We start from the raw sequence: 17,714 nt of genomic DNA on the forward strand, positions 1-17,714 counted from the left end.
TATCAGTATGGCGTTCAGGAGGCTAACCCTGGTGTCGGGCTTATTCTCTGAGCTGCCAGTATCAGTATCATGTTCAGGAGGCTAACCCTGGCGTCGGGCTTATTCTCTGAGCTGCCAGTATCAGTATCATGTTCAGGAGGCTAACCCTGGCGTCGGGCTTATTCTCTGAGCTGCCAGTATCAGTATCGTGTTCAGGAGGCTAACCCTGGCGTCAGGCTTATTCTCTGAGCTGCCAGTATCAGTATCGTGTTCAGGAGGCTAACCCTGGCGTCAGGCTTATTCTCGGAGCTGCGCATAGCAGCTGTAGGTGCGTGGCAGTCGTCCGAAGCTGCAGCACGCAGGGTTGGTGTCGATCTCCTCCGGGGGCTGCGTCGCTCTGAAGGTGAATCGCTGGAGGAGGGAGGAGAAGAGGAGGAAGAGCTCCACCCTGGCCAGCCCCTCCCCGAGACAGACCCGTTTCCCTAGAGACCAGGAGGACAAACACGGTGAACACCAGTGTACAGTGGATATAGAAAGTCTACACACTCCTGTTAAAACAGCAGGTTTTTGTGATGTAAAAAAATGAAACCGAGATAACTCGTCAGAACTTTTTCCACCTTTAATGTGAAATTGCAACCCTTAAAATTCAAGTGAAAAACAAACTGAAACATTTTAGGGAAGAAAAATAAAAAATAAAAACTTACAATAACCTGGTTGCATAAGTGTGCACACCCCTAAACTCATACTTTGTTGAAGCACCTTTTGATTTTATTACAGCACTTTGATTTTCATTACAGTCTTTTTGGGTAAGATTCTCTCAACTTGTCACATCTTGACTTGGGAATATTTTCCCACTCTTCCTTGAAAAAACGTTCTAGATCCATCAGATTACGAGGGAATCTCCTGTGCACAGCCCTCTTCAGGTCACCCCACAGATTTTCAATTGGATTGAGGTCTGGGCTCTGGCTGGGCCATTCCAAAACATGGATCTTCTTTTGGTGAAGCCATTCCTTTGTTGATTTGGATGTATGCTTTGGGTCATTGTCGTGCTGAAAGGTGAAATTCCGCTTCATCTCCAGCTTTCTAGCAGACGCCAGAAGGTTTGGCGCCAAAATCGACTGGTATTTGGAGCTATTCATTATTCCCTCCACCTTGACTAAAGCCCCAGTTCCAGCTGAAGAAAAGCAACCCCAAAGCATGATGCTGCCACCACCATGCTTCACCGTGGGTATGGTGTTCTTTTGATGATGTGCTGTGTTGTTTGTGCGCCAAACATACCTTTTGGAATTATGGCCAAAAGTACAACCTTGGTCTCGTCAGACCATAACACATTTTTCCACATGGTTTTGGGAGACTGGATGTATCTTTTTGCAAAATTTAGCCGGACTTGGATGTTTTTTTTTGTGAGAAAATGCTTCTGTCTTGCCACCCTACCCCATAGCCCAGACATATGAAGAATACGGGAGATTGTTGTCACATGTAGGGAGCAACCAGTACTTGCTAGAAATTCCTGCAGCTCCTTTACTGTTGCCGTAGGCCTCTTGGCAGCCTCCCTGACCAGTTTTCTCCTTGTCTTCTCATCAATTTTGGAGGGACGTCCTGTTCTTGGTAATGTCACTGTTGTGTCATATTTTCTACATTTGTTGATGATTGTCTTCACTGTGTTCCATGGTATGTCTAATGCCTTGGAAATTAATTTTTAACCCTCTCCTGATTGATACCTTTAAACAATGAGACCCTTTTCATGCTTTGTAAGCTCTTTGTGGACCATGGCTTTTTTGCAGTAACCAAGAAGATGTCAGGAAAATCCTACAGGAACAGCTGAACTTTATTTGGGGTTAATCAGAATCATTAATTGATGGCAACATTAATTGATGGCAGGTGTATACTAACTACTATTTAACATGAGTTTGAATGTGACTGGTTGATTCTGAACACAGCCACATCCCCAATTATAAAAGGGTGTGCATACTTATGCAACCAGGTTACTGTAAGTTTTTTATTTTTATTTTTCCTAAAATGTTTCAGTTTATTTTTCACTTGAATTTTAAGGGTTGCAATTTCACATTAAAGGTAGAAAAGGTTCCGACATAATTTATCTTGGTTTCATTTTTTTACATCACAAAAACCTGCCATTTTAACAGGGGTGTGTAGACTTTTTATATCCACTGTAGCTACATCACTGCCATTGTCAAAAAGTCAAAATGGCAGCTTTGTTACGAGTTTATACATAGTAGGTACCCTAAAATGAACACTGCAAAATGTTCAACGATAAACTGTGACTGAGTACATTTTATACTGACAGTGCCTGCTATGCAGTGTTGACGCATATAAACTGTTATGGCTGAAATAACACGGAAGGTTTTATACTGAACAAGGAGCTGGAGACATCAATGTGTGTTGGCTTCTGCATACATGATAAAGACAGAGCTGAAAAAAACTCAAAGTAATGAATCTAGGCTAGTTTCATTTTCATTGTGACTCCATGAGTCACTGCAGCCTGTAGAACCAACGGCTCTCTTCAATCTTACAGGATAACCAGGTGTATGACAGGTTCCAGTCTGGTTTTATACAGCATCATAGTACCAAGACAGGCCTTGTCTGAGTATTGAATGAGCTGTTTCTCTCCCTTTATTGTGGCTGTATTCATGCTACTCTGTGTGTTTGTTACAGTTTTCTGTAAAAAGTACCATACAAATAAAATTGATTTGATTTGAGGGTTGCAGTGACACTGGGTAAGAACAGCAATCAAATTTATGGCTCAGAGTCAGTAATAATTCAAAGAAAACCAACCCAGTCCAAATGCCAGGAACGCGTCATTCTTCTTGAAGCTTCCGTTCTCATCCAGGAAGTTCTCTGGGTCAAAGGCGTCAGGGTTTTTCCAAAGTTTTGGATCAGAGAGAACAGAGGACAACAGAGTGAGGACCATCGTACCCTGGAAAAAACAAACAAACAGCATGCAGCAATCGTGCGTTTGATTCGTCAAACATGTCTGGTCCCCAGGACTGCGCATGACATCACCTCAGGGAGGAAGTAGCCCTTGAATTCTGTGTCCCTCATCGTTTTGTGAGGAACGGAAGTGGGGGTGAGGTCCATAGACCGTTGGACCTCATGAATGACAGCATCAGTGTAGGGCATGTTCTGTCTGTCCTGGACTGAGGGGCTTCTGGAGGACCCTACCACCTCATCAATCTCCTTCTGAATCCGCTCTGGAGAAACAAGGACAGTGTGTCTTCAGCACAGAAACACAACTGCGCAGACCCTGCAGCTCTCCAGGATTAAGGTGGACTGCCTCCGCCAGGTTCACTGGCCACAGGTACCTTGGACGTGAGGGTACTTCATCATGAGCAGCAGGCCGTGCCTCAGCGTGGAAGAGGTGGTCTCCGTCCCTGCGGAGAACAGGTTCCAAATGGAACTCACCAGGTTGTCAAAGTGGAACTCGCTGCCAGGCTTGTGTTCTTGCTGTGGAGAGAACAAGGAAGTAACATTCTGCTGACAACCCAAGGTAAATACACGGCAGTAAGTGGTAGTTAGAGCTAGTGAACAAAAAATGTGAACAAAACAGTGTTTGACTGTGGACACCCAGAATTGTTCACACTTGTATTCTTAGAAGGCAAGGCCACTTAACAGTACTGACTGCCTTCACCCAATGTTAAAGTATTGCCTTCCTGCAGAGAAAGGTTTCTTAAACAAAACAGTAACAAAATTTACACTGAACCCTAGTTGCCGAGTGGGTTGGGGAACATGACACTGACAGAGTCCATGCCACTTCCTGCTCAGTCACTCGACCTGAACCAAATCTAGTGTTCATGGGATATTCTGGACTGATTCCTGAGACAGTGTGTAACTTCCATCAACTAAACATGAGTTACGCAGTTTTCTTCTGAAAGAATAGTATCACAAATTCTCCTTTGGAATTCAAATCATGAGAAAACACGATTGCATTGTACACACACCCTACAGGCCACATATGGAGGCCCAGAATGCTATTAAATTACTTCGCATGGGTGTTTACAATGTTTTCTTGTTCTATTACCACCCCCTTAGGAAAGCTCATGTTTTAACTGCCCCATTCTCACTTGCTACTTCTTATGTACTAACTCAAGACCATCTTTGGTTCCTTCACTCTCCTACATTATGTTTCTGACTAAAAGGATAAGCCACTGACAGGTGTGGTGCTTTTTCTCATTAGACGTCCGAGGAAAATAAGTTCTCGTGTGTGCTTTCTTCAGATTTTTTTACAACTTTTAAATTCCAACTCAAAAATTTCTCTGAAACTTTGATTAAATCCGGACCGTGCCAGTGGCTCCACAGGGTGATGTGCAACTGCCGATTGTGCTGCCCAGGGTATGGGAGGGCTCAGTCATGTCGAAGAATTCAGTTCTACATAAAGACTTAAATTAAGGTTGAGAAGCTTTAATAGATGATATCATGGAGAGAAATACAACACCTGCGGTTTCTCTGAAAATACAGCTTATTCACCCAGCTTTATACCTCCTAGACAGTCAGAGAAACTTACAGTTCTTAAACAGAGATAAGGAACAACAATAGTTCTTTCTCTAAGGGAACTAATTAAACATGGGAGGTAACATATTAGGCAACATGGCTGAACTATATCTCGAGCTGCCAGGAAACCATGAAAAGGCACTAAGCAGAAAGAAATATACTCTAAGCAAGTCACCCTAAATTAAATTCTTTCGCAAGTCAGTTAGCGTTTCATCACTCCACTGGCCCATTGGGTGTCCGTGTACAGCTTCTCAAAGCTGCATATGAAAGGTCTGCCTCCGAGCCCACTCAAGCTTGAGTGGAAGCTTGACGGTAGTCTTCAGTGTGAAATGAAGCAATTGGGAACATCTTGTTTCAGAGGAGAACCGTGATGTCTACGCTCTCCAGAATCGCCAGTGGTGTTTGTGCTGCGATTAAACATTACAAATTTCACTTTAGGGTGGGAACTGGATACACGCAGGTTCACATTGCGTCAAAGTTCTTTAAAGAAAAAATAATCTGCCAGAGCCTGCTCTCGCTGTGAGGTAATCCCTCTCAGAAGTTGAAACCAAAGCAGTGTCGGGATTACTGGATGTCTCACTGTAACCACATGACCCTGTGGCTTTAAGTGAAATGCAATTCCATGGTGAGGACTGGCATTTCAATTACATTCATAAACACAAGGGGCTTCCAGAAAGCTTCCTCTGGCTGCATGGAGTGGCTTTCATGCATCCTGCTGAATAAGAAGAGCCCCATGCAATGCTATCAGTGCCATATGCACTAACTGAGTAAACTGATCAACATGGCATTCTGCAGCACAAAGAACTTCCCAAACTGGACAGACAGTGAAACATTGCTCCTGTACAGGTGCAAGGCCTGCTGCCTGAGGCCCAGAAAGTTCCAGAACAGCACTCTACCTACAGCTATTACAGAAGCAGTGTGCAGAGCCACCCCCCCCACCCCCCACAACCAACCCATCAACACTACAAACTGCAGTCACATGGCAAAAAATGAAATTCCAGAACAGTTTCTCTCATGGAAGCATCATCATCTGCATGGATGGGCAGCCGTAAGCAGGTGTGCCCAAGCATGTGTTTGTGGGTTTCCTAAATTTCCTGAATACCTCCAGCATCCGGACCAGAAATGCTTCAATGTAGTCCTGGGGGGAGTTGATGTCCAGGTGGCTGAGGCGTTGCTTGGCTTCCTGTTCAATGTAATTTCTGACCTTCTCGAGGTGCTGAAAGACCTCATGATGAGGGCCGGGCAGGTACCAGGCCAGTCTGGGAAACATGTTGAAGAACTGTGGGAGAAACAGGCAGGAAGCACTGATATTAATCCATGCTACAGGACTGCCACACAGAGAGACTGTAACCATCAAAAGCACATACAGCTAATGCTAACAGGAATTAGCGTTTAGCCCTGCTTAAATGCAACTTTAATGCATTAATTTGTCAGCTTTCAGATAGGACAGTCTGGGTGATCCTACCACCACACCCCTGCCCTTCCACACCTCAGCAAATCAGCCATGCTGCCCCCCCCCCCCCATTTCATATGTTGGATAAGTGAGAGGTTTTAACTGTTGATACACGTGTGTTCAGTATTCATTTTACTTTCTTTTTATGTTGTTTTTTTTGTTTTTACATTTACAGGCATTTAGCAGACACTCATATCCAGAGCAACTGTTTTTTTTTTTTACACAGCATCCATTTATACAGCTGCATATATACTGAAGCAATGCAGGATAAGTACTCTTCAGCATATTCAAAGTGCTGGACGTTAAAATGAGGGTGTTAACTGGATCAGAACATAAATGTTTTACTCAATCTGCACTACAGCAATAACTACTTACGGACACCAATCAAAACATTTTTATTTGTGAATGTTGGGGGGGGATCTTGTTATCATTAATAAACAAGTACAAATAATCAGTGCTATAACAACAGGGGAGTGCATGCAAGTACAATAGAAGATAAACAAATACAAACTAAAAAACTGTCAATTTACACTTCTGCAAAAATTTAGCAACGGAACCAACATTGGCAAAATAACTATTGCCTGCCCCATGACCAGTCCTGTCATACAGTATTGCGCAATGCCCTACAGACCCAGTAGATTAATAACAAGCCTTACACAAGCAGAACAGCCCTGCATGTTAATAACAAGGCTTACACAAGCAGAACAGCCCTGCATGTTAATAACAAGGCTTACACAAGCAGAACAGCCCTGCATGTTAATAACAAGCCTTACACAAGCAGAACAGCCCTGCATGTTAATAACAAGCCTTACACATGCAGAACAGCCCTGCATGTTAATAACAAGCTTACACAAGCAGAACAGCCCTGCATGTTAATAACAGCTTACACAAGCAGAACAGCCCTGCATGTTAATAACAAGGCTTACACAAGCAGAACAGCCCTGCATGTTAATAACAAGCCTTACACAAGCAGAACAGCCTGCATGTTAATAACATAGCCTGCCCATGACACTGCACAGAAAGCGCTCCCTACCTGCATGTTAATAACAAGGCTTACACAAGCAGAACAGCCCTGCATATTAATAACAAGCCTTACACAAGCAGAACAGATGTGCATATTAATAACAAGCCGTACACAAGCAGAACAGCCCTGTAGATTAATAACAAGCCTTACACAAGCAGAACAGCCCTGCATGTTAATAACAAGGCTTACACAAGCAGAACAGCCCTGCATATTAATAACAAGCCTTACACAAGCAGAACAGATGTGCATATTAATAACAAGCCGTACACAAGCAGAACAGCCCTGTAGATTAATAACAAGCCTTATACCAGCAGAATAGCCCTGTAGAGTAATAACAAGCCTTACACAAGTAGAACAGCCCTGCAGTGACCTACCTGTCCTTTGGAGCTGCTGAGAAAATGGAAGTAAGCATCAATGCTCTGCTGGAGGAACTTGAACTGCTGTTCATCGTATTCGAACCTCTTGCCAAAGACGATGGAACAGATGACATTGGACACAGCATTACACAACAAATGGTGTGGGTTGAAGAGAGAATCTGGAAAAGAAAGATTGCACAGTGTTTTGGATTTAAACATTTTTTAAAAACAGCATGACTGTGGTATTGTGAATTCACTTACTACTTAATAGTATATCAAATTGAAAATTAACTGTATGCATGTTACAGGATCATTATTTTTTTTAAATAACAGACACGGCCTCTAAATGTATCACAATTACAGACATAGGAGGTGATAGTGAGGTATAGGAACATAAAACTTTTGGCCCAGTCAGGTATTTATTTACATAAGTCGGAGTGGATGAATATTTACAGTGGGGAAAAAAATACTAATGAATGTAATGAAGGAATTTATGAAAAAATTATGATTCAAAAAGTAACAAAACAAATGGTTATTCACAGATAAAGGTTCACTCCTCTTCTACATAACTAAGACAGCCCTATTGCTCCCTGCAGCAATCACAATTTACTCTGATCTCCTGCTATACTGAAACGGTCAATTTCACATAGCCTAAGGCCCTGCCTCCATTTTCCAAAAGATAAGTCATTACCAAACTTCTAACCCTCACAGGCAGGTAGGCTATGCCCCTGTTGGTATAACACTCATTGTACCTCAGGGACAAAAAATCTGTTCTAATTAGAAATAATGTCCTGAATTAGAAAGAATACACTCAGCACAGTGCAGACCCCTGCCAAAGGCACACACATCTCCCCTCACATGAATGTACACAGCAAAGGTCTTGAAAAAAGATATGTTTGGCCTGATGGTGGCGCTAGAGGAAAGGGCATGAGATCATCAAATCCAATAGGTTTCTGTCACGTAACGGGTAGGGAGGACCCAAACGCAGAGTAAGGAAAGACAAACTCAAAAAGGGAAAATTAACACAGTAAGACTTTACTAACAAAAAAGGCAAACACAAACAGGGAACAGAAAAGGCCAGGATGGGCAAAAACACAAATTCCAAAAAATCTAAGAAAAACAGAAAACAAGAGGAACTCAAAACACGGGTAGGGCAGAACACAGGCAGGCAGAGTACACGGGTAGGTACATACGGTCAGAAACAAACACAAGGAACCAGCACCCGAGTCAAGGGGACGAAGAACTTAAATAGACAGGGGTAACAAGACACAGGTGAACTCAAAGAACAATCAAACCAGAAAAGGAAGGGATAACAAGACACAGGTGGGAACAATGATAGAATAACGAGGCAATAATGGAAAACAATAATACAATCAACACGGGAACGAGCAGGACACAAAACAGAAGTGCCGCCATCTGGCGGCCCAACAAGGAAAGACAAAGACAGAAACACAGAACCATGACAGTTTCTTCTGCTAGGGAAGATGAACATGCACAGCACATGTCATGGCAATCTGGCTGCTACTTTATGAGATATGCCAATCACAAACTGAAAGAATGACCTGATGGTAGCACAAGAGGAAAGGTCACGGGGGCATAGACATAGACTTATTAATCTTGGGAATGATAATGTGCACAACAAATTTCATTTCCAGATATATAACCATTACCTTTCCAGATATATCTGTCATGGACGAGTGGACAAACTGACAGACAGACATTACATAACCTCCTTGGTAGAGGTAGCAATTCAGGTCATTCAGCCAGAAAACACAAGGACAGAACATCAAATGGTTATTTCTCAACAACACAGCTACCCTTCCGCCATTCACACACCGATGGATGTGGCACAGAAATATACAACAGCCCCAGGTTACAGAGCCTACATAGCGTGTGATTATATCATATTCAAAATTATATCCAGCTCACATTATTTAGATTTTAGAAGCAATAATGGATGCAATCCTGATCCCAGAGCAAAGGAAGTGAGCATGCTGAATAATGCCTTCAGGTGCTTTCTGGTCAGTCTAAACGAACATGTACTTTTACACCTGAGTAAGGCTAAGCATGCAGCAGTGAAACAACCTGACAAGGCTGCATACATTGATAGTGGTTGTAACACAATAGGCCACAATACGATTTTCTAAAATAGTACAATAAAAAAGAAGTTCATGAACAGTTTGCGGGGGTACTGGCAACGCAAATGATATAAAACTAATTTGCTATCTTGTCAAAACTATGTACACTACTGTAACCTGAACAGTGTCTGGCCTGTTCTCTCCACTAGTCCCCTCCCCTCTCTCGCTCTCTCTCTCTGCATAATGTTTACAGCACCATGGACAGCACCCCCAGCTCAGTGCCTACCAGTACTGACCAGCACAACCTCAGCACCACAACCCCCTTCACCTGCCCTACCCTACCCCCACAACCACCTTCACCTACCCTACCCTGCCCCACAACCACCTTCACCTGCCCTACCCTACTCCCACAACCACCTTCACCTGCCCTACCCTACCCCCACAACCACCCTCACCTGCCCTATCCTACCCCCACAACCACCTTCACTGCCACCTCCCCAACCACCCTATGCCCCCCACAACCACCCTCACCTGCCCTACCCTACTCCCACAACCACCCTCACCTGCCCTACCCTGCCCCACAACCACCACCTGCCACCTGCCCCACCACCCTACCCCCACACAACCACACCTCACCTGCCCATACCCTACCCCCCACAACCACCCTCACCTGCCCTACCCTACTCCCACAACCACCCTACCTGCCCACCCTGCCCCCACAACCACCTACACCTGCCCTACCCTACCCCACAACCACCTTCACCTGCCTACCCTACTCCACACCACCACACCACCTACCCTACCCCCACAACCACCTTCACCTGCCCTACCCTACCCCCACAACCACCTTCACCTGCCCTACCCTACTCCCACAACCACCTTCACCTGCCTTACCCTGCCCCCACAACCACCCTCACCTGCCCTACCCTACTCCCACAACCACCTCACCTGCCCTACCCTGCCCACACACCTTCACCTGCCCTACCTACTCCACACCACCTTCACCTGCCCTACCCTACTCCCACAACCACCCTCACCTGCCCTACCCTGCCCCACAACCACCCTCACCTGCCTACCCTCCCACAACCACCTACACCTGCCCTACCCTACTCCCACAACCACCTACACCTGCCTTACCCTACCCCACAACCACCCTCACCTGCCCTATCCTACTCCCACAACCACCCTCACCTGCCCTACCCTACTCCCACAACCACCTCACCTGCCCTACCCTGCCCCAACCACCCTCACTGCCTACCCTACTCCACACACCTCACCTGCCCTACCTTCCCACAACCACCTCACTGCCCTACCCTACTCCCACAACCACCCTCACCTGCCCTACCCTACTCCCCACCCCTCACTGCCTACCTCCCACAACCACCCTCACCTGCCCTACCCTACTCCCACAACCACCTTCACCTGCCCTACCCTACTCCCACAACCACCCTCACCTGCCCTACCCTACTCCCACAACCACCTTCACCTGCCCTACCCTACCCCCACAACCACCCTCACCTGCCCTACCCTACTCCCACAACCACCCTCCCTCCTACCCTACTCCCACAACCACCCACACCTGCCCTACCCTGCCCCCACAACCACCCTCACCTGCCCTACCCTACTCCCACAACCACCCTCACCTGCCCTACCCTACTCCCACAACCACCCTCACCTGCCCTACCCTGCCCCCACAACCACCTTCACCTGCCCTACCTACCCCACCACCTTCACCTGCTTCCCTCACAACCACCTCACTGCCTACCTACTCCACACCCTTTACGCTACCCTACCCCCACAACCACCTTCACCTGCCCTACCCTACTCCCACAACCACCTTCACCTGCCCTACCCTGCCTCCACAACCACCTTCACCTGCCCTACCCTGCCCCTTCAGAATGGCTGCAGCAGCAGCAGAGCCCCTCCCCCATCCATTTGAAATTATCTACCCAGAGACACTGACCACTAAACGGGCCAGAAAGAAGTACAAAGATAAAGTACTGAGAAGCTGCCCTGAGAAACTGGCTGCAGATCACGTACAATATGAAGACAGGAGTGTCATCTCAAACCTGCTGTTTTATACACAGCACACAGACATCTGGCATCATGCTTTTAAGCAGTACTTTAAATTCACTTTGCTGAGAGGCATTTGCAAGGGAAGGCTTGCAAAGACTTTTGAAGATGAGGAAAAAGACCCACAAAATCCTAAATTAGCAATAAATATATATCACAATGGAACCATTCTGATTCAGGGCAGTGAAAAGGCTCTCTGCTCATTTGCAAATGACTTTAAGACCATAGCAAAGAGAGCACACACAGACAAAGCCAAACAGAGACGCCTGAGCCACACCAAATCACCCAAACACTCCATAAAATCCAAGTTTGGCCCCAGCCCCAGAAACCCAGTCCACCCCCCCCCTGCCCGTGCGGGAGATGAGCCCGACCCAGAGAACCCAGCCCAGCGCAGCCTCCACAGCACCATGGCCCAGATGAGGGAGAGCCTTTCCCTGCAGGAGGTAGAGCTGGTGGAGCTGAAGGACACAGAGCTCCTTAAAGAGCAGCTCAGCCAGATGAGCAGGGAGCTGACAGAGACACAGAGAGAGGTGAGGGAGCTGAAAGAGGAGGTGAGGGCCCTGCAGGAGGACAGAGAGACTGTAGAGAGGGAGCTGTCCACAGTGAGGGAGGAGCTGCAGCACAGTGACAGGACTGTACAAAGCCTGGTGGAGCAGCTGCACTCCGTTACCATATCCAATACAGTTCACATGGAGAGCAAAGAGGCCCAGACTGAGAGTCCCCCATCCAAAACCAACTCCCCCCCAGCAGCAGAGTCCCAGGTAAACACAGAGACAGCTACCAGCACAAGCACGTGTACACCAGCTAGCACTGCACCTACCTACCCTGACCCACACACCGCTCAGGATACAGTCACAGCTGCACAAACCCCAGCAACACAGAGCAACCAGGGCACAACCGAAGCAACTCCAACCAGCACGGAGATTGCTATATTAATTGACTCGAACAGGAAATTCATAAATGAGGAGCAGTTATTCCCTGGCAGAGCTGTTTCAAAAATCTGGTGCCCCACAACAAGAGAGGCCCTAAAGATACTTTCCCCATCACAGCTCGACAGCCCCAGCCACATTATAATTCACACAGGAACCAATGACTTGAGAGCACAGCAGAAGAGGGTGGCTGGGTCCATCAGGAGAGCGGCAGAGAGGGCAACAGAGGCCTTCCCAAACAGTAAAATTATCATTTCCACCCTCCTGCCCGGAGAGATTTTCATCCCCACACAGTCCACAAGGTGAACGCTGAATTTTCACGAGGTTGTGCTCTTATGGCCAACGTACACCTGGCACACCACTCTACCCTCGGAACCTACGACCTCCACGACCATGTTCACCTGCACAAACAGGTAGTTCCCATCTTTGCCAAAACGCTAAAGGACACAGCTTTGGGCAGGCCCTCTATTAACACCCCCCGGAACAACAGGAGGCTGCCCAGCACTCATTCCCCTGGACCCCACATCGCCGGACCACCCAGAGGCCAGCGTATCCTTCCAAGGCCTGCTGCAGCTCGGAAACCCAACCTACAGGATCAGCAAGACCAGCCCAGCCAACCAGGGACGTCTGGAGCCTACCCATCCCACCCACAACATCAGCAACACCAGCCCAGGCAACCAGAGACGTCTAGAGCCTACCCATCCCACCCACAACATCAGCAACACCAGCCCAGGCAACCAGGGACGTCTAGAGCCTACCCATCCCACCCACAACATCAGCAAGACCAGCCCAGCCAACCAGAAACATCTGGAGCCTACCCACCGCACCCACAGCATCAGCAACATCAGCCCAGCCAACCAGGATCGCCAGGAGCCTACCCACCGCACCCAATACCCTGGCAGCAGAAACCAGGCCAGGCCAGCCCAGACCTGGGCTAACACAGCCTCCCCCCGGCCCAGCACAGCAGCGGTACCCCAGCTACGCAGCGGCACTCAGGGCCCCAGGGAACACAGAGGACCTGGGTGAGATAAGAAATCTCCTCAGTCTCATCTGCACCAGACTGATGAGCTAAATAAATTGATGTCTGTAATGTACCAATTTTCTTTCTAATTGTTAAAATCACAAATGTAAAAATATATTTTAAGTAGATTAGTTTAGTATAAATATTAGTACCATATCAATAATTATATAAATAATTCATATATTCCAACATTGTTTGTCTGTTTTAAAACAAATAAGTTCCATAAGTAAAATAAATGCAGAAATCATTTTCCATTAGCATGTGGAATATCCAGGGCCTGAACTCCTCTGTTTTTGGCTTAAAAGTTCAGCCCTGGAATTCCAAGAGAGGATAAAAAACATCGACATGATAATCCTTCAGGAATCTTGGTGTAGAGCCGATACCGTTACTCACTGTCCCCCAGAATACCAAGAAACAATTGTCCCATCAATTAAAATGCCCCTAACTAAGCATGGAAGAGATTCTGGTGGTATACTAATTTGGTTCAAATCAGAGTTCAAAAATGACATCACAGCAATAAAAAAAATGGAATCACATATTTGTTTTAAAATAAGCAAAAAATTAATTGCATCCAAAAATGATTTATATTTATGCGCAATCTATGTCCCACCCTCTGAATCCCCTTATTACAAGGAGGACATGTTCCCCAACCTCCACAGTGCAATCAGCCATTTCCAGGCCCAGGGAACTGTGCTGATCTGTGGAGACCTAAATGCCGGAACAGGCACACAGCCTGATTTCATCAATGAAGACGGGAACAAGCACATATTTGGACAAAATCTCCTAAAAAATGTAACAAACCTACCCAGAAATAACTCCGACCACCATATAAATAAAAATGGAAGACAGCTACTGCAGTTCTGTCACGACCTGAGTCTATATATTGTCAATGGTAGGATACGAGGCGACTCTTTGGGAAGATACACCTGCAGCTCACCTCTTGGTAACAGTACAGTAGACTATGTGGTCACAGACCTAGATCCATTCTCTCTCAGAGCATTTACCGTCAAGCCACTAACCCCTCTGTCCGACCACAGCCAAATCACAGTCTATCTCAAAAGGACAGAACCTAACACCAGCACCCACAACCCTCCCAGTAAGCTGTACAACATCAACCAATCATACAGATGGGAGACAAACAGCACAGAGGAATACCAGAAAGCAATCAATAATCAAGAAATCCAGACACTATTAGATACCTTTCTGGTCACTACATACCCTCAAAGTAAAGAAGGATTAAAAATGGCAGTCAAAAATGTAAACAATATATTTAAAAAGGCAGCTTTAATATCAAATTTAAAGAAAAAGCGTAATGCCCATAAAAAGATCAAAGCAGAAATATGGTTTGACAAAGACTGCAAAGAAATTGTCATGTTCCTGTGTTCCTGTCTGCGTTTTCCCTGTTGGGCCGCCAGATGGCGGCACTTCTGTTTTGTGTCCTGCTCCCCCTGTGTTAATTGTATGATTGTTTTCAATTGTCCAATCATTGTTTTCAATTGTCTCGTTTTCCCTTCCCTCTCTGTGGCCTGATTGTTCATGGTGCCCTCCTGTGTCTCGTCAGTGTGTTCTATTTAAGTTTCCCCCTCCCTTGATTCAGGTGCTGGATCCTTGTGGTTATGTGGTAAAGTCTGGTTGTTTGTGTGCCCTGTTCATGTACCTACTCCATGTGCTCCTGCTATGTCCTGGTTTCCTAGTGTTTTTGTATTTTCTTGATTTCCTTTGTTCCTGCGTTTGTAGTTTTCCTTCGTTGTAGAAGGTCACCCTGCGAGGCTTTTTGTTCCCTGTTGTTCCCTTTGTGTCAAGTAAAGTCTTTTGTTCTTCATTTGGAGTTTTGCATTTTTTTCCACCCTCTGCGTTTGGGTCCTACCCCCCACGCATCGCTACAGAAATAAGGAAAAAACTTAGACAATTATCTAATCAGAAACACAGAGATCAACAAAACCCAGATTTACGCCTTGCTTACTTTGAGACATTAAAACACTATAAACACACCCTCAGAACCAAAAAAGAACAGCACAAAAAGGCACAACTTACAATAATTGAGGAGTCAATCAATTCCAACAAATTTAGGGAAAACTGGAAAAAACTAAATCAAACAAAACAAGAGGAATTGGCCATCCAAAATGGTAAAATATGGAAAGATCATTTTGAAAACCTCTATAAAAACATACCACATCAAAATCACCTGGAACAGAAAAAGATCTGTGAAAAACTAAACAAACTTGAGTTAAGCATAAAAGACAATCAGAATCCATTAGACACCCCAATCACTGAGCAGGAATTGACTGACAAACTTCACGTGCTCCAATCTGGAAAAGCCAGCGGACCAGATGGAATTTTAAATGAAATGCTAAAATACAGCAACCAAAAATTGCAAAATGCAATTTTAAAGCTATTTGTTATTTGTTTGAGTGTGGGTTATTTCCCTGAAATCTGGAATCAAGGATTAATTACCCCTATATTTAAAAGTGGAGACAAATTGGACCCCGACAACTACCAAGGCATTTGTGTGAACAGTAATCTGGGGAAGGTTCTGTGTAGTATAATAAACACAAGACTCATAGACTTCCTTATTGAGCACAATGTCTTGAGTAAAAGTCAAATTGGATTTCTTCCTAAACACGTACCACTGATCATATTTACACCCTACACACATTAGTAGAAAAACATGTCAACCAAAATAAAAACAAAATTTTTGCCTGTTTTATAGATTTCAAGAAGGCATTTGATTCAATTTGGCACAATGGTTTGTTCTACACACTTATCCAAAGTGGTGTAGGGGGTAAAGTATATGATATAATCAAATCAATGTACACCAAAAAAAAATGCGGAGTCAAAATTGGAAACAAAAGAACAAAATTATTCTCCCAGGGATGGGGAGTGAGGCAGGGCTGCAGCTTGAGTCCCACTCTGTTCAACATTTATATCAATGAACTGGCCAAAGCGCTGGAACAATCTGCAGCACCTGGACTCACCCTTGATGATAAAGAAATCAAATTCCCAAATCGGGACCTAAAAAGAGAGTACACTGTGGCAGATTACCTGACCACAGTGAAAGATTTAAAAACAAGGAAAATATTGACAAGATATAGACTCAGTGAACACAACCTGGCTATCGAGACAGGTAGACACCGGCAGACCTGGCTGCCCAGAGAGGACAGGTTGTGCTCACTTTGTGACACTGAAGAGGTGGAGACAGAGCTTCATTTCCTCACAAAATGTGAGAAATACAGAGAGACAGGGTCACTGTTCTTCCTCAAAATGAAAAAAATCTGCCCACAATTTGAGACGCTCTCAGAGATAGAGAAGCTGCCATTCCTTTTGGGAGAAAGAAGGGAATGTGTGGATTTGGCAGCACAATACATTGCCACTTGCCACAAACTGAGGGACAGGGAGTAACATTGACACCAGAAAAGTAAAATTATTATAGTTCATTGACATTTTGTATGCGTCATGTTCTAGATGTAGAATTTTATTTCTGTGGATTGTCTGGATTTTATATTTTTTCTGTTTATTGTAGTTAAATTGTTATTGCCTGTCTGTTATATTTGTCATGTGAGTGAATGCTTTGGCAATGTAAGTGTACCCTTACCATGCCAATAAGGCTTATTGAATTGAATTGAATTGAATTGAGAAGTCTCTCTCACTCACACACACACACACACACAGCTGAGTATGTATCTATGGAACGTGTTCTGTGTTGATACACACTCACATTTCCTGGGTCCTGGTTTGGTCCTGTCCTAATCCTCCATGGTCCACACTGTAAGAACAGCAGAACAGAGTTTTGAATTTTAACAATCCTTTATTTCCACTCTCAACACGCCAATAGCATCATAAAAACAAAGACACAATAAAACACAAAACCACGATCATATGAAAAATACACAAATCTGTCACAAAGGAAACTTATTCCATTCCCTCACCCTATTCCATGTGCAAAAATAGCTCCCACTCCTCCACTGAACATCAAACACCCTTATAACACACACACTCTGAAACACACTCAGGTTCTCCATTGCTTTGTAATACTGAAACTCCACCATCACTGTGTCCCTGACCAAACCCCTAACTACAACAACCACATCTTATTTACTGCAGTGATCCCGTGCAGCACCTTCCACTGGAGATCCCGAAACCTCTTGAGTAACGCTGGTTTGAACAGTGCCCTCCATGCCCCCCCAACTCCTTTTGTGTGTGTGTGTGTGTGTGTGTATGTGTGCGTGTGTGAGGTGCAGTGTGGAAACTCTCTGTACTTACAGCAGTGTGAATGTGTCCAGTTTAGCAGCAGACAG

General features: G+C 45.1%; 2 protein-coding genes across 38 annotated transcripts in view; one reads left to right on the plus strand and one right to left on the minus strand.

Moving 5' to 3' along the window:
- LOC135235493 (NACHT, LRR and PYD domains-containing protein 12-like) overlaps nt 1-17,714 on the plus strand; it is a 419,768-nt gene that overhangs the window by 96,172 nt on the left and 305,882 nt on the right. The gene's annotated exons all lie outside the window — the stretch shown is intronic.
- The window catches only part of LOC135235498 (cytochrome P450 2M1-like), a 340,188-nt gene that overhangs the window by 799 nt on the left and 321,675 nt on the right, over nt 1-17,714 (minus strand). For 2 of the 5 annotated variants that reach the window (XM_064301030.1, XM_064301034.1), the window contains exons 4-9: nt 7,337-7,497; nt 5,588-5,764; nt 3,300-3,441; nt 3,001-3,188; nt 2,773-2,835; nt 264-461 (exon numbers count right to left, since the gene is read on the minus strand). In XM_064301030.1, the coding sequence (XP_064157100.1) occupies nt 264-461; nt 2,773-2,835; nt 3,001-3,188; nt 3,300-3,441; nt 5,588-5,764; nt 7,337-7,497 (929 nt within the window). Of the gene's footprint in view, nt 1-36; nt 462-2,772; nt 2,915-3,000; nt 3,189-3,299; nt 3,442-5,587; nt 5,765-7,336; nt 7,498-17,714 lie in introns of those variants that run through there. The other 3 variants (XM_064301031.1, XM_064301033.1, XM_064301032.1) reach the window with 3 other exon arrangements.

The sequence above is a fragment of the Anguilla rostrata genome, chromosome 12, assembly GCF_018555375.3.
Source record: "Anguilla rostrata isolate EN2019 chromosome 12, ASM1855537v3, whole genome shotgun sequence".
NCBI lineage: Eukaryota > Metazoa > Chordata > Actinopteri > Anguilliformes > Anguillidae > Anguilla > Anguilla rostrata.